Raw genomic sequence first — 26,867 nt, forward strand, 5'->3', positions numbered from 1 at the left:
GTCTCCCTCCCTCCCACCCCCCCTATCCCACCCCTCCAGGCGGTCACAAAGCACCGAGCTGATCTCCCTGTGCTATGAGGCTGCTTCCCACTAGCTATCTACCTTATTATGTAACGTCTTTTAAAAGGCAAATGACAATGTTATCACCGACATTCATGAACAACCTTATTTCAAGAGTTTTACAACACAGAACAAAGGGATCATAAAGCAAACTTCAGCATGTATTCAAGGTACCTAAATGCCATCTTGACATGTAGCTCTCAGCTGTCCTGGCTTAATGAGAGGTTATATAGCTTGCAAAGACAGGCATTTCTCATAATGATCTTTTTTTTATAAATTTATTTATTTATTTTTGGCTGTGTTGGGTCTTTGTTGCTGCGTGCGGGCTTTCTCTAGTTGCGGTGAGCGGGAGCTACTCTTCGTGGTGGTGCGCGGGCTTCTCATTGCGGTGGCTTCCCTCGTTGTGGACCACGGGCTCTAGGCGCTCAGGCTTCAGTAGTTGTGGCTTGCGGGCTCTGGAGCGCAGCCTCAGTAGTTGTGGCGCACGGGCTTAGTTGCTCCACGGCATGTGGGATCTTCCCGGACCAGGGCTCGAACCCATGTCCCCTGCATTGGCCACCAGGGAAGCCACCATAATGATCTTTTAATAGATGCTGATCAATGGGTATGATGGCGTATCCCTATTTTCTTGGGGGAGAGAATGTCTTCCATCTTGCCTAGTGCTTTAAAATCAGCATCTCTGTAGACAGGGAGTTAAGAAAAGAATCCTTATCTGATCTTTGATCTGGGCTGGCTTATAGTTTCTATACCAGGAGTTAATTAATTCCTGAAACTGCAGGGGATTTCTTACTGTCCACGGCTTGCGTTTTGGGGATCGGAACCATTTGAGAATTAAAAAAAAGAAAGTCTGGGGCTTCCCTGGTGGCGCAGTGGTTGAGAGTCCGCCTGCCAATGCAGGGGATGCGGGTTCGTGCTCCGGTCTGGGAAGATCCCACATGCTGCGGAGCGGCTGGGCCCGTGAGCCATGGCCACTGAGCCTGTGCGTCCGGAGCCTGTGCTCCGCAACGGGAGAGGCCACAACAGTGAGAGGCCCACGTACCGCAAAAAAAAAAAAAAAAAAAAAAGAAAGTCTGTTCAAAGCAGTCTTCTGTCTGTCTCTATTTCTGGTCCTCCCCTTCCTTCCTCTAGCTTCCTATACCAAAATTTTGTCTGATCTAAGATCAACCGCATCTATCATTTGAAAGGAACTCCACTGTATCTTCAAAATTCCATACTCAAGTTGCTAACTTCACATCAAACAATCATATCCCTCCAGACCAGGAAGTATAGAATCTTTGGACTCGAGTTCAAAGCAGTTCTTAGGAGTGGATTCTATTTTTCAGAATCTCGATACATTTGTAGACACTAAGATATAATATCATCATCTTTCAATACAATGTGTACGTCCTAGTGAGGTGGCAGGTGAGACTGTCCAGCTCTTTACTCACCACAGTTTTTTTCGTCACTGCCATCAGCACAGTCTTCGTCCCCATCGCATTTCCACAGCAGCGTAATACAGCGGCCATTTGTGCACTGGAATTGGGAGGGTTCACATTTGGCTTTTCTTCCTAAAATCAGGAAGGAACACTTAGCTAAGCTGGGACACAAGGATCGTAAGTTAGAGGTGCTCGTTACCTGAAACCCACGGATAGGAGTCCTCTTGGAGGGACAGCTGCAGACTCAGAGGCCATAACACTGTAGGGGCCAGAGCTGGATGGGCCTTGGGGCAGTGACTGACAGTAACTGAGTTCTTAGCTGGGCACACTCCATCTGGATAAGACTAGATTCCCCAGCCTCTCTTGCAGGAGGCATAGCCATGGGACTAAGTTCCGGCTAATGGGATGTAAGCAGAAATGGTATATACAACTTCTGGGAAATATCCTCAAAGGCACAGGGGATCCAGTTTCCTTAATTTTATTCCTTTCTGCTTCCTGAAAACTAGGCATGGTGGCTGGAATAGTAATCTTGGGTCAAGGGAGCCAGACCAAGATAGAAGGAACGTAGATTGCCCAGAGACTGCAGGTGGCAGGGCAGGGGATTCACCTGTGGACTCATTTCTCCCATTCCTTTAACTCATTTGTGTCATTATAATCATGCAGCCAAATCCTGATCTTTTAATGGCATTTCTTGTCCACATTCTATACCGTTACTCATCAATGATGCTTCTATTACGAGCAAAGTAAAGGATATTTAGAAAAGGCGTGAGGTTTAATACATGCTTCCTCATCTCAGAATTGGAGGTCTAATTGCAAAAAGACATGTTTACAAAATGACTCCAAGATAAGATAAAAAGCACGAAGAAGGTACAGTTAAGAGGTGAAGGGAGATCATTTTTTAAATTTAATTTTTATTTTATATTATAGTTGAGTTACAATGTGTTAGTTTCAGGTGTACAGAAAAGTGATTCAGCTATACATGTATATATCTTCATTCTTTTTCAGATTCTTTTCCCGATTCTTTTCCCACATAGGTTATTACAGAATATTGAGTAGAGTTCCCTGTGCTATACAGTAGGTCCTTGTTGATTATCTATTTTATACCTAGTAGTGTGTATATGTTAATCCCTAACTCCTAATTGATCCCTCCCCCCCCTGCACCTTTCCCCTTTGGTAACCATAAGTTTATTTTTGAAGTCTGTGAGTCTGTTTCTGTTTTGTAAATAAGTTCGTTTGTATCAGTTTTTTTAGATCCCACATATAATCGGTATCATATGCTATTTGTCTGGCTTACTTCACTTAGTATGATAATCTCTAGGTCCATCCATGTCGCTGCAAATGGCGTTATTTCATTCATTTTATGGCTGAATAATATTCCATTGTATATATGTACCACATCTTTTTTATCCATTCCTCTGTCGATGGACATTTAGGTTGCTTCCATGTCCTGGCTATTGTAAACAGTGCTGCAGTGAACATTGGGGTGCACGTATCTTTTTGAATTATGGTTTTCTCCGGTATGTGCCCAGGAGTGGGATTGCTGGATCATATTGGTAGTTCTATTTTTAGTTTTTTTTAAGGAATCGCCATACTGTTCTCCATAGTGGCTGTACCAAGTTACATTCCCACCAACGGTGTAGGAGGGTTCGCTTTTCTCCACACCCAAAGGGAGATCGTTTTTAACTTAGTGATGTGAGAAAAGCAAAGCAAGGTGGGAGCCACAGACCTGGATTCTATTTTTCTGAAACTCAGTTTTCCTATGCTCAGTGTATGAATATAATTCACATAATGGCATGAATGAATACTTGGAAGTAGGGCACTTAGTTTTTTTTTTTGCCTGGAATGGGACAGCTGATACTCAGGTGTTTCCAATCATTAGCAGGTCTATCCTTCTGGAGGACGTAATTTCTTTGAGATAAAAGGCAAAGATGTGGTTGCTTACAGCAAATACACTGCAAATATTCGAGAAAAACAGTGGAGCCACGTAGTTCATGCAGATTCCTTAGGGAGGTCTTCCCAGCAGAAAGCCTTGCGACTTCCTGTACCTTTCAGCATCTGCAGCTGTGGCATGTGGGCATAAGAACAGATGCTACAGTGACAAGCACAGACTGGAACTCTTGTGTCATGTACACAGCTCTAGTTGGCATCCGTACTATCAGCTACTCCCTACTGTCTGGGAACATTCTATACTTTGTGGCTAATTCCCAGGGAGATTAAAATCTGGTCCTAGTTTACCATATGGGTGTGTGGTTACTTAGGTACTAAATGTACTCGTCTAAGAACTATATGTAGCACTCTGCCCACAAGAGTGTAGTTAAGCTGGGACCCAGATACAAAGCAGGATGAATCAACGGCACTTCCTATCTGTAGTTCATTTTGTATTTTATTTTTTTATAATTATTATTAGTTTTTTGGCCACACCACGTGGCTTGCAGGATCTTAGTTCCCCGACCAGGGACTGAACCGAGGCTCCAGCAGTGAGAGTGCTGAGTCCTAACCATTGGACCACCAGGAAATCCACCCTGCGTGGCCAACCGCCCCCCGCCGCCGGCATTTTTTAAAGTTTACCATGTTAACCATTTTTATTTATTTGGTCGTGCTGCGTGGCTTGAGGGATGTTCCCCAACCAGGGATTGAATCCGGGCCATGGCAGTGAAAGCCTGGAATCCTAACCACTAGGCCACCAGGGAACTCCTCTTCCTACCTGTATTTCATACTATTCATTCAATCCACAAATATTTTACTGGGCATAAGAAGGGGGAACAAGGAGAGGGTAGAGGCTGTCAGGAAGCATCGCATGCTAGTTTTTATACCGCGAAGCCAAGTATGAAGTACCTGGCTGCCTCTCACCCTCCCCCTTTTATCACTGGAGTCTCGATATAGTCTTAATATTCTCAATGCTGGGGTTATCTGTTCCAGGGCCCACTGGCTGTAGTTCTTTATCCCCGTGACCTCTGACTGTTGTGGGAGTGGTAAGAATCTACTTAGAGTACTTTACTTGGAAAGTAAAAAAAGAACAATTTATGATAGTCAGAGAACAGAAATATACATATACTTGGAAAGACAAGTCAGGTTGCAATTAGAATACCTTTTTAAAAGGTGTTAGTTACCCAAGGTTTTAGTTGTTTGGTCAAAATGAGACAAAAACATCGACGTTGATATCTATGCTGTCAGAAAGGTAACCATATAATCCGACTTGGACAGGGACTTAAAAGTAGGCGTCAGGAAAAACAAAAAAAAGTAGGCGTCAGATGATGGTTTTCCACTTGGGGTTAGGTACCTGGCAGATCTCTTTAACAACGAGCCTTGATTGTAACTACAGATTTTACAGACACTCAAGCTGGCCTGGGATTAAATATGGGCGCACAGTAGCCTAAGGCTGGTGTTTAGTCCACTGTCACCTTAAGGAAGCTCTCTGAATGTAACTGTAACACATAGGCAATCAACAGTCATAAATGCTGGGTTAACATCCCAGCAATGCTGCTTTAAGAGTCGCTGTTGAGCGGGCTCAGGACAGACACGGGCATTTCCTTAGTGTTTATTCCAATATCTCAAGACAAAAAGGAGTTTAATTTCCACCTCTTATCTCAGACGTTTCCACTTCACCCAAGCTTCTGCCCGATGGTCATAAAGCTGTGTTTTACCATGACACACACGGCTCTCCGTTAAGAAAGGAGCACAATGGCGTTAGGAATGGAGTACGCTGCTAACCAACCATCCCTGCTTCTTTAAAAGAGGAGAGTGGTGGGAGTGGGGGGTGGGTAAAGCTAGCTGGCTTTATAAAGGGCTCTTTCTTTAAAGAGAAGAGAAGAAAGACCCTAAGCTCTATGGCCGCGCCTCGGTTTCTTAAGTTTCCTAAGCACCTTGTTTTGAAAGATTGCTCCTGGGTAGAAAGGACTCCCTAGTTCTGTTTAATCCCCTGTATCGTGCAGAGCGGGGAGAGCTCAGCCACCTGTTTGCAGCATGGTGGGTTTTCCGCCCAAGTTTCAGGAAGATTCTCCCTTTACACCTGTGGTGCCTACCTGGGAATGCTGCCGTACAGAGCTCCAAAAGAATCGAAAACACCAAATGAATTAAGCTTTCGGTTTGCAAAGCTTTGGGGGATTACAGGATTGTGGGCCTGTAGTCTATTTCCATCCGTGACAGTTAAGTCTCAAGTTCAGCATTATACTTTCATAAAGAGAACAGGGTGAGCTTGAAATGATCGACACCCAGGGTCCTTTCAATGCTTAGGCTAAGCTAAAGCCAATGATGCCTCAGAAAATAAATTACAAGTAGAAGCGCTCGGCATCCTACAACCCAGGGCCTATCTGCTCAGAAGGGTGAAAAGTCGGAGTCAATGTGATTTTTAGCGGGTTCCTCAAAGTCACGGGGTTCACAGGAATGCCTTGGTAGCATCGGGGTGGCTGCAGTCAGGGGAAAGGCTACGACAGCAGGGAACCTGGGTATTCCGCCTCTGTTTCAACCAGCATTTCTTTTCAACATTGGAGTTTTGTGTAAGGATTTGAAAAGCGTTCCATAACTTTAAGAAATCAAACGGTTGGACTAGATCTGGGTTTCCTTTCAGCTCTAATACTTAGGATGAATACCCCTACCCCTTTGGGCCAGGGGGTTGGAAGTCACTTGTACGTAGTCGTCTACACGGCTGTTTACACTTGTAACGAATGACTGAAGGCCCAGAAGGGTTGAAGATTTCCTCACTAATTCTGCGCTTACACAGTTGATATCAGACTCTGCAAACTTACTTCAAGGCACCCATGTCCCAGGAGCCTTGCTTACCTAAATAGTTAACGTTGCTACCCAGACATGTTGGCAGTTCACTGGCTCCAAGCAACTCAGGGGTTTTAATGCATTTAGAAGTCAGCCTGCCGTTGTTGTCTAATTGTCCCTGCAACGGTTAACATGGAAGAACAGTATGTAAGCTTCGGTTAAAAAAAAACAAAAAACTGCATAGATCTTACGGTAAATACCAAGCCTTCCAAGTGGGCTACGAAGTTCCCTGTAGGGCTCCGAGTGGCACCTTTGCAGGAGTGCTCCAGAAGGGATGCCCACAGTAAGATGTTTCTGCGTGTCAGGCTCAGACATGAACTTCAGCCTGCACAGAGGGGCTGCGGCTGCCACACCGCTGGGACTAGCAAGGCCAAGTGTTCACATCTTTCACAGCCCTCCCATTTGCTTGAGTGTACGGGTGTTATCATCTCCTGGAATTTTGTTCAGTCCATTTGTTTTGGCACTTCTGGGGCTGCCAAGGGCATTTATTTTTAGTCCAGCTCATTCCTACTGCTTGCCACTTGAACGCCAATCTTTCTATTCATAGGCTAAAACTCCTTTTAGGACAAGCAGCTTTTCAAGTCAGCAAAGAAGTTTTCCTACAAGGGAAGAAGGTTAGTAAGAGGAACTGAGGATGAGGGACTGAGCTGTATTCTGGCCTTACAGACAGCCTTTCAAGTCAACAAAGAAGTTTTCCTACAAGGGAAGAAGGTTAGTAAGAGGAACTGAGGATGAGGGACTGAGCTGTATTCTGGCCTTACAGACAGCCTCTCAAGCCTTGTGAGAACCAGTCGGGGGCCAACTAAAAACTGTGAAATACTTGGGTTAATCCTGATTCACTCAATCCTACAGTTCAATTGTCAGTTTTCCCATTTACATCAGATTGAGATGATCTTGAGAATCATGGATAAATAACTTAATTTTTATTCTTAGCCAAACACTGTTCTAAGACCTCAGTTTCTTAATTGATTTAATTCTCAATCCTACACAGTCAGCACTACTGTTCCCCTTTTACATACCAGGGAACCTGTTTGGGGAAGGGAGGACAGTATTTGCCCACGATCACCTTGGGCAGAACTAGAATTTGAACTCAGGCAGTCTGGCTCCAGATACCATGTGATTGAGCACGCATACCAACTAGAGCACCTGACTCAGGACCACTTCCTTCCAGAATATTCTGCTGACTTGTGATGTGGGTAGTAGTGTCAGTTTAAATTAATCCAGAATTAGGTACTATCACTTGTCAGGATGTCACTGTCCTAACACAGCCTTATTGTTGAGATAGAGCCCACCCTCCCGTCCCCATTTTGATTTTTAAAAACTGCTGCCTCAGTATCCCTAGCAGGTCTTTTCCTAGAAGGACTATCATGCTTGGTCTTCTTGTCTAGAAAGAGCTAAGGCCCTCCTGATATATTTGGGAAGTTATTAGTTTTGTGGGTGGTAAAAGTCAGTGGTTCTCAAGATCGAGTTTGTATCAGAAACCCCTGAAGGACTTACTAAAACAATGCTGCCCCCTCACCAGAGATTCTGACTTTGTAGGTCTAGCATGGGGCCCAAGTTTGCATTTCTATTGAGTTCCCGGAGGCTGTTGACCTAGCTGGTCCCTGACCACACTCTGAAACCACTGCGGGAAGGTCAGGAGGCTAAGATTCTACCCACAATGCGGGCGACTACTTCATTCTCAGGGATGGGCTCTATAGTACTCACCCCATAAGTCGTGTGCATCACTAGATGGACATAGGTGACAACTGCCAATCGAACAACAGAGATTATGATGACGACCTTTGTGCCATTAGGTAAAATCTACTTGGATATCTTAATAGGCGTACACGGTAGAGAGGTTCTTCTAAAATCTGTCTTCCCATCCCCGTGTGCCTGATCTTTGACTGACCACCACTCACTCTAAATCAGTAGTCCAACCGTGAGCGTAGATTCTTCTCCTCTGACATTTTGCTATCAAGCCCTGGGCATGTCCAAGCACTCATCTCTCACTGGATCTAAATTTGTCTCTTGTTCCTCTGCCTCCAGGCTGCCGTGTTCTCTATCCACATCAACATGGTGAATCAGGCAGCCAAGAATGGCCCAGAGTGCCAGGGATGGGATCACTTGCAGGCTTCTCACGGGCTCTAGGATTGAGTCTAGTTTCCTACCCATTTCCCCCGGCTTCTTCCTATTGCTTACCACCCGTTCAAATGTCATCCTTGAACGAGCCCCTCAATTGCTTTCTTGACCAATTAGGTGTGGTCTGGCTGCTTTCTCACTGTCTCCTGTGCCTGTCACAGAGCCGTCACATACTGAGATGTGCTCACCTACGTGTTTCCATCTCTACAAGCGGAGATCCCCTATGGCAGGGCCTGGAATGTGTCTTTGTAAGTTGGGACCGGGTGCCTGACGTCTAAAATTTTTTTAGGCACTAGCGAGTGCCATCCGTTGATTTGTTAGTTCACTAATGAAGTTGGTCTGAACTACAGATTTTTTCCCCAAAGCATTCTTCCCAGGTTTTCTGAACTTGAAACCAAGTATGAGCAGTTGTTTCACCAGTTAGCATACTTTGAAAGACTCTTAGGTTACAAAGGCCACAGTTCTCAATGCCTACGAGGGTACTTTCACCTCATCTTCAGAAACTTTATCATTTAAAAACACAGCACTTTCCTGCACTTATGTATCAGAATGAGTGTGTCAGTGTGGGTCCGTTAGCCTCGTTTCCACGTGAGGAGAGCGGTTCCGGCACGCAGGGCTCACTGGTAAAGTTAGAAATTTCGGGGCTTTTTACCTCTGACGGATTTTAGCGCTCTTTGGTAACGTTGGCAGCCATCCATTGTTGATTGAGTGCTATCACCTTTGTAGGATCATCTGCAGAGATGGACTAATTCCTGGCTTTGTCACATGAGAGTCTAAGTTCTCGGTGAGTTTTGAGAAATCTTCATAAGCTGTGACCCATGTGGTGTGTGGGACCTCCAGCAATCTTCAGCTGCTACCTGCCTCTTTTATGGTTAAGTCTTGACCACTGGGTCTGCTCGCTCCCATCCAGAGCTTCTATTCCAGGCTGTCTCTGGATCACTGATTTCCTGGTTTGACTTTCCCACTACACTAAATGTCATGAAGGAAGAGCCCAACTTCTTGGTCGCTGTGTCGCCTATGCCTGGTGCTATATGGCATGTGGTGGGCACTCAGTAAATGGAAGTCAAGTGCTTTTGAGCAGAGGTACAAAGGATGCTGGCATCAAGCTACCACCTACTTAGGGAACCTACAGATCAGTTAGTAGCTCAGACCTTGGAAAGGTATCTTAAGAAAACTAAAGATTAGAGGCAGTCTATAAAAGAACCTTATTTACTCATAGTATCTGGGGGAAGAATTATAACACACGATGTAACTTGCAAATGTTGTCTATCACCAAGGGTTTTATTGCCTCCCTTGTTTGGCAAATTACAAGCCCGACCCGATAGCCCACCCCTCCCTCTCCCACAACCATGGTCCTATCTTATAGTTTCTGCCCCCAAAGTTCTCTCTTAAATACAGGGCCATGAATGCCCTTTCCCTGCTCCGCCCACCCATGCAGCATCTTTGAAATACAAAGTGGGCAAAGGATCTCTAAGCAGATATCAAGCCACTTCTAGCAGAATCGCTGTATTTATTCTCCCAGCACCTGGCAGGCATTCTCTCGTTAATTTAGAGCCACCATCTAGCCATCAGGCCCAAACTTTTCTAGGAAACTTCGCATGAAGGGCAACGTGTGCTCAGTTTAAGGTATCACCTGCCATCTCATTTAGTCCCTGCAGTGCATCTAGTGTATCTAACTAGGCAGTGTTAACAATGTTTAGAATTTTTATTGAAAACCAACAGAAAAGCTTAGCAGGGACACCAATTCAGACTGAAAAAATGCAGAGTGAAACTGAGGTAATCGTCCTTTACAAAGCCAGATTCTCCTAGAGCTAAGCCATTCCTCTGTCTTTAAGTCCTACGAAAAGCTATCAGTCTTCAGATTTCCTAGCCAACAACTCTTTAGGTGGGCCAGAAAACTGCCCCTGGACCACTTACTTCTGCTCAACAGGTGCATCTCCTCCATCTCTGCCCCAGGTATTCTTGGACTCTTTCTCCTGAAAGCAGTCTCCGTGCTGTGGCTTAAGCACAGACGGGAACAAACGAAGCAGTTTTGAGTCTATCACATAACCACCTGGAGAGCAGCCGTATTAGCCCACCCTGAGAAATGCTTCTAAGGCAGGAACTTTTATCATAAGCTTCATTATAGAGCTTATCATAGTCCTTTGAGGGATGTAATTTTTTATAGACTAGTAATGTGAAGGTGGCTTTCCAAAGAAAGGTCAGTATCCAAAGTAAATTCAATTATGACTCGAAATTGTATAGATGACCACCTAAATTTGATCACTATTCCCTCTAGAGAGGGACAACTTTATTCACATTCTGTAAGAACTAGAAAATGGTCTAAATAGCTAATATCTACATTTCTATGTGGTGCTCCAGGTCTTCTGGTCTCTGGACCAAAACCCGAAGCCCTACGGCTAGGGGCTGTTCCCTTGATCTTCTGGTTGTGCTCTACTCTAGGAGTTCTTGCTAAGTCTGATCAGTTTGACATTCCTCCTGGAACAGAAGGGGCTTGTGACTATTTTTCACCTCTCCTAGAACTGTAACAAAACTACTCAAGTGAGATTGGGTTTATGGGTATCCAATTTTATAAAAGGCAGAAGCACTTCTTTTGAGCACGGAGGCTGCTATAATTAAAATATACAGTATGGTTATATTGAAGTCCTAACATTTGGCAGTTCTACTGAACTTGGCCTTTATACATGCTTTAGGTATCTAGGGACTCCAAACAATTCGAGCAAAGAACCAAAATGAGCCAGGGCAGGTACATAGCTAAATGTCACGTGAATTGGGCAAAGGGGTGATCTGGGGAGCAGTGCTGCTCCAGACCACGGGCAGCCGTCATTGCCAATGAAGGCCTGACTGGTGACCCTCCTTTAAAGAGTCCCTGCTCACATGCTCGTTCTTTGATCTAGATGAGGATTACGATTATTGTCATATCTCCTCTTGGTGCTATCTGGATAAGTCAGGTTTATTTTCCCTCTGCCCTCCGGTCTCCTGTCCCTCCAGGTACTGCCAATTTCACCAACCCACTCCCCACAAGAGGAGAAGTTCCGTTGACTCTTTTGTTGGTGGCTAGCCATATCTGAATAGCTCTCACAAAACCCTGGTTCTTCTAGGCTCTGGCCTTAATGAATATATAGTACCCCAGATCCTAATCTTGACTACCTAGGGTGGAGGAAAATGTCCTGGAACTCCCAGGGATTTTTTTCCATCAGGTACGCTCCATTACTGAATTTTAATTTCTCTTGTTGGCCTGACTTAAGTTCCTTGGCAGAGTCTTAAAGCACACGTGCCCTGTCCTAGAGTATTTTAGACCAGCATCATGCGTGTGTGTATGGGCAGAGTGTAGAAGACCAGGGCCAGAAAGTCAGTCCATATGCCTTGGGGCTTTGAACTTCAGACAGGAGCCAGCCTGGGTTAGCTTAGGGTCAATACCTGCCTCAGCCAACCCCCAATTTCCTCCAGCTCAGAAAGGATGTGTCTCCTTTCCTTCGAAGAATTTAAGTCTTACGTGGGCTTCTATTTTCCGCTGTTCATGGCATGTCACATATTTCACATGTGACCTAGGGGAGCAAAAGGGAGGCTCACCTACCTGATACAAGGTGAACATACGGCTTCAACTAACTCATTTCAACAATTTAGGTGCATTCATAGCGTTCTATAGGATAAAGTTAACCTCCAGTGGACAGTTATTATACATTAAATTAAAAGAATATGAAAAGAACGCAGCAAAAACGAATCTTCTCTCCCACCTTTCTGGACAGTCATCAGTGGTTTCTGGTATATCGGAGTCTTTTGAAATGATATGAAAGGTGTAATGTAAGCCATGGCACTACTCTGAGAAATCGTTTAATAAGTTAGTATTGCTCAACCATTAATGATTAATGTTAGAGTCTGAAAACTTTTCAGGGCTTTTCCAATCTCTTAGTTTGGTTACACATCAGGGGTCATCTTCACTAGACACTCGCCGTTTTTCAAGGAGTCCAGTCAGGGGAAAGCATTTGAGAGAACAGTCCATTGGAGCCTGTCAGTTTTTCACGTTCCCTTAAAGATAACATTTCTCAGGCTGCTAAATTACGAGCCCGCGGAGCCACGTGACCAACCTAAACGTGATCGGGCGGCCAGCCAATCGCAGAGCGCAGAAAAGCCCGTCGCAGCTTCTCACGCTCGGGACAGTCAGAACCTAAGGGCAGGGGGCATTCGGAGACTCAACCCCCACAAGTATTGCTTGAGGGGCTGCTTGACCATACATTGAAGTTCGCTCTCACTTCAGGAGACTCGTGACTGCGGGCAGGAGGGTCTCCCAAGCCACCGGGCGACAGGAGCTAGGGACTCTGGAGTGGGTACTTAGGACGGGGGCAGTTTTCCGTCCCATTTCCCCAGAGGTGGCGAGCCAGCCCCTTGGTGTCATGTCGAGATCACTTCAGGGACCTGCCAGGATTCTCACCGAATCCTCTTAGAAGGGCTTCTTGTCGCCTGCCTGAGAAAGTTGTGCGGCCCCAAATGAGAGAGTGGCTGAGGACAGGGCTCCCAGGCCCAGTGCGGCACACCCTGGGGACCCGACAGTTGTCCCCACCGCCCTCCCCAACAAGCCACAGTCACACACCAGCTCTCCCAGCTCTCGTGCTACTCCATTTGATCTACTGGTTAGAATGAAGGCTAATTACAGTCACCAGATAAGGACCCAATTCCTCTCGAGGAAATCTCACCGGGAACGAGGCTCAGCAAACTAACCTGATTAAGTCTTCGTTCCACTCCCCTCCCCCGTTCAGCTATCCTGGAGACCCGAGAGGTTTACAAACGCTCCCCGGAGAGCGGAGAAACATCTAGAGGTGAGTCCTATTTGATTCAAGTCTCACTCTTCCTATAACCCGCACTACACGGAGACTGCCCGGCGCCCGGGGAGTCGCAGTCCGGGTGCGCAGGCTGCGCACTTCTAGCCGCTCGGCGGAGACTCCCGGCGGCAGCCCACCGAACGTGCGGGTTCCTCACCGCCGCGGGGAACCCCACTCCCGGTCGGCACCCGGCGCCCCGCATCGCCGGAGGCGCCCTTCCTCACCCACCGCCCGCTCCCACCCTCCGTGAAGTCCGAGGGGCGCTCCGGGGGCTGCCGCGCACGTCCCGGCCCACCCGGCCCCCTGCCTCCTTCCTAACACTCCGCCTGGCAGAAGAGACACAACCATTGTTCAACAGCTCAGAAGCCCATATTCCCCATCCCCGGCCAAGCGGAGTGAAAAACGAGGCAAAGCACAGGTTTTAGGGGAGGCAGTGTAAGGGAATGAAGACTAGTTCGGGCAAGGCTTTAGGACACCCCAAATCCCACTATCCCCCCAGCCTGGCTCCCGGGAGCCGCGGTGCTGACAGCTCAGAGGCGCCACCAGGGTGGGGAGGGAGAGAAGGCGACGAGAGTGAAGAGGCGCCTCCTAGGAGGGGGGTGGGCAAAAGGAGACCCGCGCCTCGGGGCCCCCTGGCGCCCCGGCTGGGTCCGGGCAGGCCGCGGAGGGGCGCGTCCTCACTCACCCGCTCCGGTGGTGCCGCTCTCCCGGGGCGCCCAGCACAGCGCGAGCAGCAGCCAGAGCGCCCAGCGCGCGGACGTGCCCATGGTGCCCGTCTGGATGGTGCCGCCGCCGCCGCCGTTCGCTCCGCACAACAAGTTACCAGCCCTTCGGAAAGGAGGAAGGAGGTGGGGGCGGGGAGGGAGGAGGGGGAAGGGGAGGAGGGGAAGGAGTTCGAAGGGGGGTAAAGGGAGCAGGGAAGAAGAGGCGCACCCCCTCCCCTACAACTTGCACAATCTACCCCCCACCAGCCAACCCACCCACCCACCTACCTCCCCGGGCTGCAGCGGTAGTGCAAGCCGAGCCCGCGGGCAGAAAATAATGCAGGCGCTGCAGAGGAGGGGAGGGAAGAGGAGGGGAGAAAGGGAGAGGGGGTGGGGAGCCAAGAGCGGAGAAGACAGAAGAGAGAGGAGCCGGCCGCTGAGCACCCACCCTGGCGGCCGCTGGAGCGCGGGGTGAGGAGCGAGGAGGGGGCAGGAGGGGGAGTGGTCAGCGGGGGATGGGGGCGGGCGCGGCGGCTTCAGCCCTCCCTCCCCACCCTCGACGCGCTCCTCTTATAAGCTCGGGGCAGCCAGGTTCCTGCGTCGGGGTTGTGTGAGTGTGCGTTCGAGTGTGAGCGTGAGTGGCCGTGGCCGCCGCTGCCACCCGGAGTGCTCCCGGGGCTCGGCTGCTCCGCGCGTCCGCCCGGGGCTCACGGGGGCCCGGGGCGGCCGCTGGTTGGCTCGCGCGCCGCCCTCGCCTCCAATCCCCGGTGCCTGCCCTAATTTCCTGATCCAGGGAACCTGCCGCCGCAGCAGCTGTGCGCTCCCTACAGTCATTACTGTACCTTCCCGGCAGCCGCCAACCGTAAATGCAGCAGTGGCAGCAGCAGTGGCAGCAGCAGCAGTTAGCACTGATGCAACTACTGAGGCTATTGCCACCGCCTTCCCAGTAACGCGGCTTACAGCCCGGAGGGGGGGACTTGCAGTTTCCAGGGGCAACAAGCGTCTCTCTACCACCTTCTCCTGCGCCTCAAAGAGGGCTGGTCCTGTGAGGCTGGTAGGTAGCTTCTTTCTTGGGCCTCCTCTCTCCACTTAAAAGTGATGAAGAGGAGTGGATCTAAACGTTTGGGTTACTTTGGTGTGGGTTTGGGGATGCCTGTCTCAGTCAAACGCTAAGATGCCATTTTTGCTAAAAATTAAATGTGTCTTTAAGTGAGCGTGTGTGTAAGGAGAGTGCGCGCGGTTGTGGTTGGTCCTCTGTAACAGAATGGGACGAAAGTAACCCAGTCTGGGCTGAGGAGGAGGGGGATATCGCTAGCGCAGCTCTGCATTCTCTCATCAGCGATTATAGTTGATGGCTAATTGCACAAATGATAGTCAGAGGGCCTGTAATTAGAAGCTTAACCTTTTCTTGCTTGGGGGAGGGGAAACCCGGTTTATTCTTCTTGATATAGTTTGCAACATTCAATTACAAGGCTCAAGGAAAGAAAGAAGGAAGCAAAGGCAACACTCCTGTAAAGGATTGATTCCTGTTTTGTGTCTGGCAATACTGAGCCTGTAATTTGCTTTTGTGTACTTGAGTTTTCTTGCACAATTTCCCCTGGTTGTCCCCATTTAACCAGACGGGGAGGACACGCCGGGCTATTTCACCTTCTTAAATAAAGGGTTTGTATATTTTTAAAAAGTAGTTTCGATCTCGAACGACTCAAACTCCACCGATTTCAATAGGACCAGCTCTGACGCTATTCTGTCGATGATGAGAGAAGTAGAGGGCTCCTGGCTAGCTATATTCCTCTTGTCTTGGTGCTCCAGGGCATTTGTCAAGGCTAACCATCAGATGGGATGTTTATTAGGAACTTGCTGGATCCAGGAGATGGAGAGGAGAGGAAAATTCCAGGTCAGGATACACTTTGGGGTGGGGTCAGAGGATACCCAGATTGTGAATGGTCTCCACGAAGGGGCTTAACTCTGTCAATATGTATTGGTGGAGACTTGCACTACAGTTCATTTTGAACTCTGGTTTGCTCGCTCTGTGGTTACACGTTTGATACAAACTGCAGCAGACGCACATGTGTTGCGTGTGAAACAGTTGAGCTCTGCTTTATGCCATTAGTAGTGAAGATGCATGCAGGTGTTGCTCACCTAGCAGGCATTAAGGGATGGTGGTAAAACAGGTGTGTGGCATTTTCAATATTCTCGGGGTTCTGAAAGAGTACATTAATATAGTCGTGTGGTTTGTTTCTAATATTTTACTCAGAGAGAAATATGTGTACTATAAGCTGAACACTGATATGGTATAATAAGATTTACCTTTGACATACACGTTATGCCTTCTATCTCTCCAAAGGATATAAATAACCTGTTGGTGCACTTAGCTGCGCCTCTGTGTTCAACCCTGTAGCTCTCTTGTTGGATCAAAAGGAAGCATAACTTTTGGCTCTACCTCTCGTTGGCTGTGTAACTTGGGAAAATCTCAGTGCCTGTCTGTGCCTGCCTTCTGACCTACAAACTGGACACAAAACCAGTTCACATAAAGTCAAAGTGCTCTGTGGCCTCAAGGACCAGCTCTCTGCAAAGTGTTGATTATTAGAAGGAAAGGTTGTAAGGAAGAGTGAATTTGATTAATATAGAAAGTAACCGAATAACCAAAATGATAAATTTATCATGAGTGGAGATGGGTGTGGTTGAACTAGGCTCAGAGAGGCTGACACTGCTGCATACAGAGCCTTCAGGTAAATGCATAGGCAACCCCACTCCCACAATCTACCACATTCGTTAAGTTGTTGAAGCAACACACACTGAGCATCCCTGGGTAGCAGGCGCTGTGCTAGGCAGTAGGTATACAGAGATGTTTGTCTAAGGAAGCTCAGGATCTGGTGGGGGAGACAGAGAAGTTGGCGATTGTGGTACCCTATGCACAGCACACGCTTAGGCTTCAAGGTGCTATAAGGTTATAGGGAAAGAGTAGCTAATCTGACTCGGGGACCAGAGGGTCAGAAAAGGCTTTCCAGAGCACTTGTCTCTGAGCTGAAGTCATGACTTTTACCAAGCCATTCCAATTCTCTTTACTGCTGGACACATGGTAGGATTGCACTTCCTGGCTCCATTATAGTTAGGTGGGGCTGAAAGACCAATTTTGGCCAATTATTTGTGAGCAGAAGTTCTAGGGTGTCACTTCTGGACTGGGGCATTTAGTGGGACTTGCGTGAGACCCTCTCTTTTGGTCTGCATGGTGACTAGAGATGCCCAAGAGATGGCTGCTCCATTAGCCTGGTCTGAATGACTAGACTGAGTAGTTCTCTGCTGTCTCCATGTCTCTGGCAATGATCATGTAGCGTAGAGGTCAGCAGATGGCCAGTGACCTGTTTCTATATGACCTATGAAAAAGAGTGGTTTTTACATTTTTTAAAGAGTTATACAAAAAAGTGAAGAAGAAGAAAAGGCAACAGAAATTGTGTGTTGCTCACCAAGTGTGTAATACTTACCATCTGGGTCTTTAGAGAAAAAACTTACCACCTCCTGACATTGAGTGAAAAATAAACCTTTGCTGTCTTTATCTACTGAGCTTTTGTTACCGCAGCATGACCTCTCGTTCGTTAACTTGACTGATACTCTGGGTGAAGGGGGAAGGAAGACCTTGGTGAACAGAGGGAACAAAGGCAAAGAGAACATCAAGTGTTGAGGAAATGCAGGGGCTTCAGGATGGTTCCATAATGGGGTTGCAGTGGGCTGACAGCAGGAGGTAAGGCTAAGGAAGAAAGTCGGCCTGGATTATATGGAAATGTGTATGAAATGCCAACACTTTTTTTTTGCATTTAAAAAAAATTTTTTTAAATTAAAGTATAGTTGATTTACAATGTTGTGTTAGTTTCAGGTGTATAGCAAAATGATTCAGTTACACGTATACATATATGTGAGAATATGTATATATTCTTTGTCAGATTCTTTTCCATTATAGGTTATTACAAGATATTGAATATAGTTCCCTGTGCTGTATAGTAGGTCCTTGTCGTTCATTTATTTTATATATAGCATTGCATATCTGTTAATCCCAGACTCCTAATTTATCTCCCCCCCTTTCATGCCAACACTTCGGACTTGATGCTGTTGGCCATGGTGAGGACTTGTGATGGATTTCTACCGTGATAGATTGTGATCAGAGGCCTGACATTCCGTGTGTTTTAGAAAGTTCACTCTGACGTGAAGTGGTCTGTAGGGGGACTTCTTTGGGAAGCAGTGTAGGATGAGACTAGAGGAAGAACAGTTAGAGGCCCTGGGAGTGACGGAAGGCACCAAGAAAGGACAGGAAGAAGCTATTATTTGCAGTCAGAAATATTCATGTAATTCTTTCATGAGATTTTTCTCCCCAGTCCTCTGCATATAGCTTTAATTAATTAATTAATTTAGTTATTTGTTTTGCGGTACGCGGGCCTCTCACTGTTGTGGCCTCTCCCGTTGTGGAGCACAGGCTCCGGATGCGCAGGCTCAGCAGCCATGGCTCACGGGCCCAGCCGCTCCACGGCATGCGGGATCTGCCCGGACCGGGGCACGAACCTGTGTCCCCTGCATCGACAGGCGGACTGTCTACCACTACGCTATCAGGGAAGCCCTGCATCAGCTTTTAGAACAGTGTTTTCCAACCATGGTCAATCCGTAAGAATCCCTGGGGATTTCCCTGGTGGCACCGTGGTTAAGAATCTGCCTGCCAATGTGGGGGACACGGGCTCGAGCCCTGGTCCAGGAAGATCCCACATGCCGCGGAGCCTGCGCGTCCGGAGCCTGTGCCCCGCAACGGGAGAGGCCACAACAGTGAGAGGCCCGCATACCGCCAAAAAAAAAAAAAAAAAAGAATCCCTGGAAATGTGTGTTAAAAACACAGATTCCCAGGTCCCTCCCTTGGAGATCCTGACTCTGTAGGTCTAGTCCAGCCCAAGAGGCTGGACTTGTAACCTTACTCCAGGCGACTCTTAGGATTAGCCATGATTAAGAAACCTTCCTAGAGAATGTCTTCTTCAATGCAGTCTTAACTGCTAAGTAGCTTTACTTCTCTCAAACCTGTATGTATATATTTGTCCAATTTCCCCAGGGAAAGTGGGTTAGGGCCCACAGAGAACGGGAGGGTTAATGTTGGGCATTTCTTTTTCTTCAAGCCCTGGAAACTAATAAATATGGGCAGCAGAAGTCATCTTCAAACCATGTTGCTAGGCTGAAGCACTCATCACTGTGTTTTCTGCTTCATAGCCTTACCATAGGAAGTAAGAAGTGAAATGAACTGTCCCCTTCTGGAGCCTTCTCCTTCTACAGTATTTTGACGGTACTTTCTCAGGCCTCCACTCCACCATTTTCTAATTGTGTGGCAGCCAGTGAAATAAACGGGATTCACCCCACTCTAGGCTTTACACGTAGGATCTGATGGTTTAAACCAGTGGCTCACAAACTTTAGCTTTCATGAGAATCACCTGCAGGACTCGTTAAACACGAATTGCTAGGCACCATCCCAGAGTTTCTGGTTCAGCTGGTCTGGGGTGGAGCCAGAGTATTTGCATTTCTAACAAGTTTCCAGGAGATGCTGATGTCACTGGTCAGGGAACACATTTTGAGAACCATCGCTCTAAATCCATCAGCATAACTTCCCCCCTCAGCCACTGTGATCAATTCAAGGGTCTCAACCAGTCAGCCTGTGGTCTTCTGGCCACACTGATTGGATACTTCAGTCCTAAGCACATTATTCAAGTCAATCCAGTTATAATGAAGTTCAGGATTTTTGCTTGGTTAGAAAGGCACCCTTTTTTCTTTTTCTTTTTTTTCCTTTTCACTGACTTCTTATTTTTAATTTTTTTTCCAGTGTCGTTATTTTTATTTTTAATTAATTAAAAATTTTATTTTATATTGGATCATAGTTGATTAACAATGTTGTGTTAGTTTCAAGTGTACAGCAAAGTGATTCAGTTATTCATATCTATGTATCCTTTTTCAAATTCGTTTCCCATTTAGGTTATTACAGAATATTGAGCAGAATTCCCTCTGCTATACAGTAGGTCCTTGTTGGTTATGTGTTTTAAATATAGTAGTGTGTACATGTCAGTCCCAAACTCCTAATCTATCCCTCCCCCTCCCCTTCCCCCTGGTAACCATAAGTTCAATCTCTAAATTTGTGAGTCTGTTTCTGTTTTGTAAATAAGTTCATTTATCATTTTTTTTTAGATTCCTCATATAAGCAATATCATATGATATTTGTCTTTCTATGCCTGACTTACTTCACTTAGTATGGTAATTTCCAAGTCCATCCATGTTGCTGCAAATGGCCTTATTTCATTATTTTTAATGGCTGAGTAATATTTCATTGTGTGTGTATATGCGTGTGTGTATATATATATATACACACACGCATATACACACACACATACACACACACATATAAATACATGGAATGTATGTACCACATCTTCTTTATCCTTTCATCTGTCGATGGATATTTAGGTTGCTTCCATGTTTTGGCTATTGTAAACAGCGCTGCAATGAACATTGGAGTGCATGTATCCTTTTGAACCATGTTTGTCTCTGGATACATGCCCAGGATTGGGATTGTTGGATCATATAGTAGTTCCATTTTTAGTTTTTTAAGGAACCTCCATACTGTTCTCCACAGTGGCTGTACGAATTTACATTCCCATCTACAGTGTAGGAGGGTTCCCTTTTCTCCACACCCTCTCCAGCATTTACTGTTTGTAGATTTTTGATGATGGCCATTGATGATGGCCATTGATGATGACCATTCTGACTGGTCTGAGGTGATATTTCATTGTAGTTTTGATTTGCATTTCTCTGATAATTAGAGATGTTGAGCATCTTTTCAGGTGCCTCTCGGCCATCCATATGTCTTCTTTGAAGAAATGTCTGTTTAGGTCTTCTGCCTATTTTTTGACTGGGTTGTTTGTTTTTTTTTTGATATTGAGTCATATGAGCTGTTTGTAAATTTTGGAGACTAATCCCTTGTCGGTTGCATTGTTTGCAAATATTTTCTTCCATTCTGTGGGTTGTCTTTTCATTTTGTTTGTGGTTTCCTTTGCTGTGCAAAAGTTTTTGAGCTTAATTAGGTCCCATTTGTTTGCTTTTGTTTTTACTTCCATTTCTCTAGGAGACAGATCCAAAAAGATATTGCTGTGATTTATGTCAACGAAGAGTGTTCTGCCTTTGTTTTTTTCTAAGAGCTTTTATAGTATCTCGTCTTACATTTAGGTCCTTAATCTGTTTTGAGTTTATTTTTGTGTATGGTGTTAAAGAATGTTCCAATTTCATTTTTCTACATGTAGCTGTCCAGTTTCCCAGCACCATTTATTGAAGAGACTGTCTTTCATCCATTGTATAGTCTTGCCTCCTTTGTCGTAGGTTAATTGACCATAGGGGCATGGGTTTATTTCTGGGCTTTCTATCCTGTTCCATTGATCTATATTTCTGTTTTTGTGCCAGTACCATACTGTTTTGATGACTGTAGCTTTATAGTATAGTCTGAAGTTGGCGGGGGGGGGTGGTTCTGATTCCTCCAGCTCTGTTTTTCTTTCTCAAGATTGCTTTGGCTATTTGGGGTCTTTTGTGTCTCCATACAAATTTTAAGATTTTTTGTTCTAGTTTTGTGAAAAATGCCCTTGGTAATTTGATAGGGATTGCGTTGAATCTGTAGATTGCCTTGGATAGTATAGTCATTTTGATGGTATTGATTCTTCCAATCCAAGAACATGGTATATCTTTCCATTTGTTTGTGTCAGCTTTGCTGTTTTTCATCAGCATCTTACAGTTTTCAGAGTACAGGTTTTTTTGTCTCCTTAGGTAGGTTTATCCCTAGGTATTTTATTCTTTTTGATGCGATAGCAAATGGGACTGTTTCTTTAATTTCTCCTTCTGATCTTTCATTGCTAGTGTATAGAAGTGCAACAGATTTCTGGGTATTAATTTGTATCCTGAAATTTTACTGCATTCATTGATGAGCTCTAGTAGTTTTCTGATAGCATCTTCAGGATTTTCTATGTATAGTATCATGTCATCTGCAAACAGTGACAGTTTTACTTCTTTTCCAATTCGTATTCCTTTATTTCTTTTTCTTCTTTGATTGCCGTGGCTAGGACTTCCAAAACTATGTTGAGTAGAAGTGGCAAGAGTGGACATCCTTGTCTTGTTCCTGATCTTAGAGGAAATGCTTTCAGCCTTTCACCATTGAGAACGATGTTGGCTGTGGGTTTGTCATATATGGCCTTTATTATGTTGAGGTAGGTTCCCTCTATGGCAAGGCACTCTTTTATAAGCAATGTGGTGTATGGACTTAGGCCAGGACTTCTGTAGCCATTGTGCCACTGTGAAGGAAGCCAATCTGAAGACCAGCTGACTCGTGGAGAAGAGGAAGCTGAGAGAATCAGGGAAACAGCACCCAAACTGGAGCTGGGGCCCACGTGCGATTCTCCTGAAAGCTGCCATTTGTAGGACTTTCACTTTTCTTAGCAAATAAATTCCCTTTGTTGCTTAAGCCCAGTATGGATTGAGTTTTCCATTGTTAACAAGTAATTAGCTGATAGAGGTGCCCTCTTGAAGGAAGTAGCGTGTATATGGTAAAGCACTGGGCAAAACTCCACCTGTGGACGTATTTACAGTGGAAATAACACACCCACCCCTTCTGGCGTGGTTTTGGAAGAGGAATGCAGGTATCAGTAAGGACCGTCTTAAACAGTTGCTCTCTTGGGCATCCTGACCGAGTCGACTCCCGCCATACCTCAGCCCTGAATCAAACACTCCATGTGGGCTTATTACAAATGAACCTTTATTGAGGGTTACGATCTAATAAGAACACTTTTTTTTGAAATCCCAAGGCCAAAGACTATTTTGCAGATAGCTTTTGAAGAATTTCAGAGAGTAAAAGTGTGGCCAAATGTGGTAAAAATAGAGTGATGTTTAGAGAGAAACTCCAAAATGGGTTGAGTATGAGGGTGGACCAGTGATTCTCAGCGGGGAACAGTTTTGCCCCCAGTGAACATTTTTGAGTTGTCATGCCTTCCTGTAGTTGTTTAGGGGGTTGCACCCAGGGCTGCTGCTGCTTATCCTACAGTGCACAGAACAGCCCCCTCAGCAAAGAATTATCTGTATCAGTGGTGCCACAGTGGAGATATCCTGGGCTAGACTAGGTAAAGTCAGGTGATTCTGAAATGTATGCGCTTTTTACCTCGAACAGGGTAGGGGAACATTATTTGGAACTTGGATGGCCCGTTAGAAGGATGTTCTCCCTTTGAACAACGAAAGGACAAACTGGGTTTTGTCCAGTCGATGACAGCTGTGAATGCAGTATCAAAGGGCAATGTGTAGATTTACAGACCCGGGAGATGTAAAGCAAACGACGAGTAGATTCCATTCAAATTGAGGTAGACCAATGTAGGCTGTCTACATTTTGGCTGCATTGTGAATTCGTAGTGCCCTTTAGTTTGCAAGGGTTTCGTTTTGTTTTTCAAGGCAGGGATGAAGTGCTTGACCACTTCTACTTTAATTCTGATAGTTAATTCCTCTGATCCTTGTCCCAAATTTGATTGCTTTCATTTGTCCTAAATGCAATTTACAAGAGGTTTTAGAATGTAGTGCTATAGCATTTAAAACACTCTTACAACTGGAGTGTTTTTGGAGGTAGGGGCTTTGTGGTCCCTATTGTGCTAGCTAAGTATAGATGCTTATTAGAACATAAGAATTTTAATCTGCAAGTTATGAGTAATGTACCATTTCACCAGGATAGTTCCATTTTCAAACTTTTAGGAGTTTTGTGGAAATGGATAGTTGATATATCTAATGTTGTTTTAGTTGGCTCTGTATGTAGTTTAAATTCGTGTGATATGGCTGCTTGCATTCCTTGAAGGACTGAGTTTCTACATGGATATGCTTCTGTCCAACCTGGCTCTTTGAGAAGGTTTTGTCCTAGCATCTCTAAATCGTTTAGAAACACATTTACGAGGAGTTCAAATGCTGATGACTGTGTCTGGAGTGTGGAGGGAAGCCTGGCTTTTCCAGCCTGCTTTTTATGGTTGTTTGAAGGAGGTGCAAGTAATTCTGAACTGTTGAAGGGTAGAGTGGCTTAAGGTGGGAGTAGATACCAGAGGGGTAGCCAAGTACAGTTGGGGAAGTTATTTGTATATCGTTTTGATCTGTATCCCATAAGCAGTTAGTAAACCATTGAAGGTTTTGGATCAAGAAATGATGGATCAGATATATGTCTTCAGAAATATGATTATTTGAGAAGGTGATTATGGCTGTATAGGATCCAGAGGTCGCCCTATGTGGTCCCTGAAAGCCTTTGTGCCTTCAATGCATGCAGGGAGGCAATGTAGGTTAACAATTATGAGAGAAGGTGCTGGAACCAGTCTTCCTGGGTTCAAAGCTTGGCTCAATCGCTTACTGGCTGTGAAATTTTGGGCAAGTTATTTAACCTCTCGATATGCCTTAGTTTTTTCACCTGAAAAATGGAGATAACAAGTATGCCCACTTCTTTTAAGAATTCAGGGCTTCCCTGGTGGCGCAGTGGTTGAGAGTCCGCCTGCCGATGCAGGGGACACAGGTTCGTGCCCCGGTCCGGGAAGATCCCACATGCCACGGAGCGGCTGGTCCCGTGAGCCATGGCCGCTGAGCCTGCGCGTCCGGAGCCTGTGCTCCGCAACGGAAGAGGCCACAACAGTGAGAGGCCCGCGTAATGCAAAAATAAATAAATAAATAAAAAGAAAAAAAGAATTCAGTGCACTCATATTGATACAAGTAAAGCAGTTAGAAATATGCCTGGCATATAATAAATGCTCAGGAATTGTTAGTGACTCTTGTTAATAGTAATGACATTTATTGTTTTGTTGTTGTTTTTATTATTATCAGCACCTCCCGTGTAAAAGAGAGGCAAAGGGATTACAGGTGTGGGCCCAGGATTGGAACGTTGGAAGGCAGTGGTACTGGACCCCATATGCACATTAAAATCCCCCGGAGAGCTTTTTAAGACTATCAACCCTGGAGTCCTACTCAAGATCAATTCAATAACACTGTCTGGAAACAGGGCCTAGACGTGAGCATTTTTAAGCTTCCCAAGTGATTTGCATTCTAATTATGACTCACTTGGTGTCAGGCCTGATGCCCTGCCTGGCCCAGAGGAGGCAGGAAAAGCTGGGTGGTAACACTTGAATGAACTTCACCCCAAGGGCGACAGGGATGCCATGGCGGCGGCTGCAGAGGAAACACGAGCAAATCCCCTGTCTGTGTTCCAGAACAGCCTCGCTGTCCTCGCTCTGTGTGTCCTGCTCCTGGCCTGGCATCCCACATTCAGCTAGATTTGTCAGCTGTAAGAGAGCCAAGGACCATGGGAAGTCAGAAGCTCTGCACAACCAGACTGCTAGGAACCCAGCTGGTGTCTCCCCATCAGTGATAGATTATGTATCACCAGCCTCATGCCTTTGCACATCAATCCCCCAGCAAGGACTTGCTGAGCACTTTCTGGGGCCCAGCCGCCTGCCAGGTGACTGGAGGGCAGCAACCAGATAGCAATGTGGCTGCCACTGAGGAGTGAGTTGTTATTGTTTTGTTTGCCTTTTCTACAGGAGCCAAAATTCAGGCTTGTTAAGTGGTAATTGACAGTCCTTCCTTCTAAGGAAGTTTCTCTTGGATTTGCTGCCAATAGGAAGTGTATTATTCCTCCTAGCACTATAGCATTCATTTATCGAGTGCCCACTCAATTATGAAGCATGACAGAGTTTGCCATCTAAGAGAGGAAAGACCACTTAATGATTCCTAGAGTCAGAAGTCTGGAATAAATGGATAGACAGATCAAAGAGTTAAGGGGATTCCGTTGTACTAGGAGAGGCAATTTGAGCAAGAGCTGGGTTTTCCACTTAAGTCTTTTTTCCTTTTTTTTTTTTTTTTTTTTTGCGGTACACGGGCCTCTCACTGTTGTGGCCTCTCCCATTGCGGAGCACAGGCTCCGGACGCGCAGGCTCAGCGGCCATGGCTCACGGGCGCAGCCGCTCCGCGGCACGTGGGATCTTCCCGGACAGGGGCACGAACCCGTGTCCCCTGTATCGGCAGGCGGACTCTCAACCACTGCGCCACCAGGGAAGACCCCACTGAAGTCTTAAAGGAGCGTTTGAATAAGTTGTGTGGGAGACAAAGTATGTTTTTGAACATTAAGGAATAGTGATTTCAGCTGATCATCTCATAGACTAACAACGTGCAAGTTGTGGTTGTTTTCTAAACCGTGGTGGGAACTCATGTAAGACCTGGTGGAAATTGAAATTCTATTTTGAGATCTTAACAATTATTCCCCCTACCCCAGGGGAAATTGAACTCTCTCAGAGAGTATGTTTACCATAGTAATTTTCTGGGTCTGATTGTTTTTCTGGATGGACAATTCTTACATGTGAGGGAAATAAAAAAGCTTCACCCTTTGGGAGGGGTTTCCTTCTAGAGTTGAAGAAAGGTTCATGGTTACTGATCCAGACTGAAGGACGATTGATGGTTAGTGACCCAAATCAGACCTTGTTCCTTGGATTTGACTTGGGAAGAAGATAACATGGGCTTCCCTGGTGACGCAGTGGTTAAGAATCCGCCTGCCAATGCAGGGGACACGGGTTCGATCCCTGGTCCAGGAAGATCCCACGTGCCACGGAGCAGCTAAGCCTGCGCGCCACAACTACTGAAGCCCATGTGCTCTAGAGCCTGCGTGCCACAGCTACTGAGCCCACTGCTGCAACCGCTGAAGCCTGCGTGCCTAGGGCCTGTGCTCCGCAACGAAGAGTAGCCCCTGCTCGCTGCAACTAGAGAGCCCATGTGCAGCAACGAAGACCCAACACAGCCAAAAATAAATAAAATTAAAATAAATAAATTAATTAAGTAAACACATGTGGACCTTTAAAAAAAATAAAAGAAGATAACAGAAGGCCATTGGGAAGCACAGATCAGAGGTCTTATGTAGATAGAGATGG

The 26,867-nt window shown here is 45.9% G+C and overlaps 1 protein-coding gene and 1 long non-coding RNA gene across 9 annotated transcripts in view; one reads left to right on the forward strand and one right to left on the reverse strand.

The window, feature by feature from the left end:
• The window catches only part of VLDLR (very low density lipoprotein receptor), a 32,293-nt gene extending 17,716 nt beyond the window's left edge, over positions 1-14,577 (reverse strand). For 2 of the 8 annotated variants that reach the window (XM_033417345.2, XM_049710877.1), the window contains exons 1-3: positions 14,179-14,408; positions 13,872-14,014; positions 1,488-1,607 (exon numbers count right to left, since the gene is read on the reverse strand). In XM_033417345.2, the coding sequence (XP_033273236.1) occupies positions 1,488-1,607; positions 13,872-13,953 (202 nt within the window). In that variant the 5' untranslated portion in view covers positions 13,954-14,014; positions 14,179-14,408. Of the gene's footprint in view, positions 1-1,487; positions 1,608-9,018; positions 9,594-13,871; positions 14,077-14,178 lie in introns of those variants that run through there. The other 6 variants (XM_049710878.1, XM_049710876.1, XM_033417346.2 and 3 more) reach the window with 6 other exon arrangements.
• A 227-nt stretch (positions 14,578-14,804) lies between these two features.
• Positions 14,805-26,867, forward strand: part of LOC117199015 (uncharacterized) — a 145,130-nt gene continuing 133,067 nt past the window's right edge. Inside the window, exon 1 of the long non-coding RNA XR_007477817.1 lies at positions 14,805-14,944. This is a non-coding gene — a long non-coding RNA (uncharacterized LOC117199015). The remainder of the gene's footprint in view (positions 14,945-26,867) is intronic.

This window comes from Orcinus orca, chromosome 6 (genome assembly GCF_937001465.1).
Source record: "Orcinus orca chromosome 6, mOrcOrc1.1, whole genome shotgun sequence".
Classification (NCBI taxonomy): Eukaryota; Metazoa; Chordata; class Mammalia; order Artiodactyla; family Delphinidae; genus Orcinus; species Orcinus orca.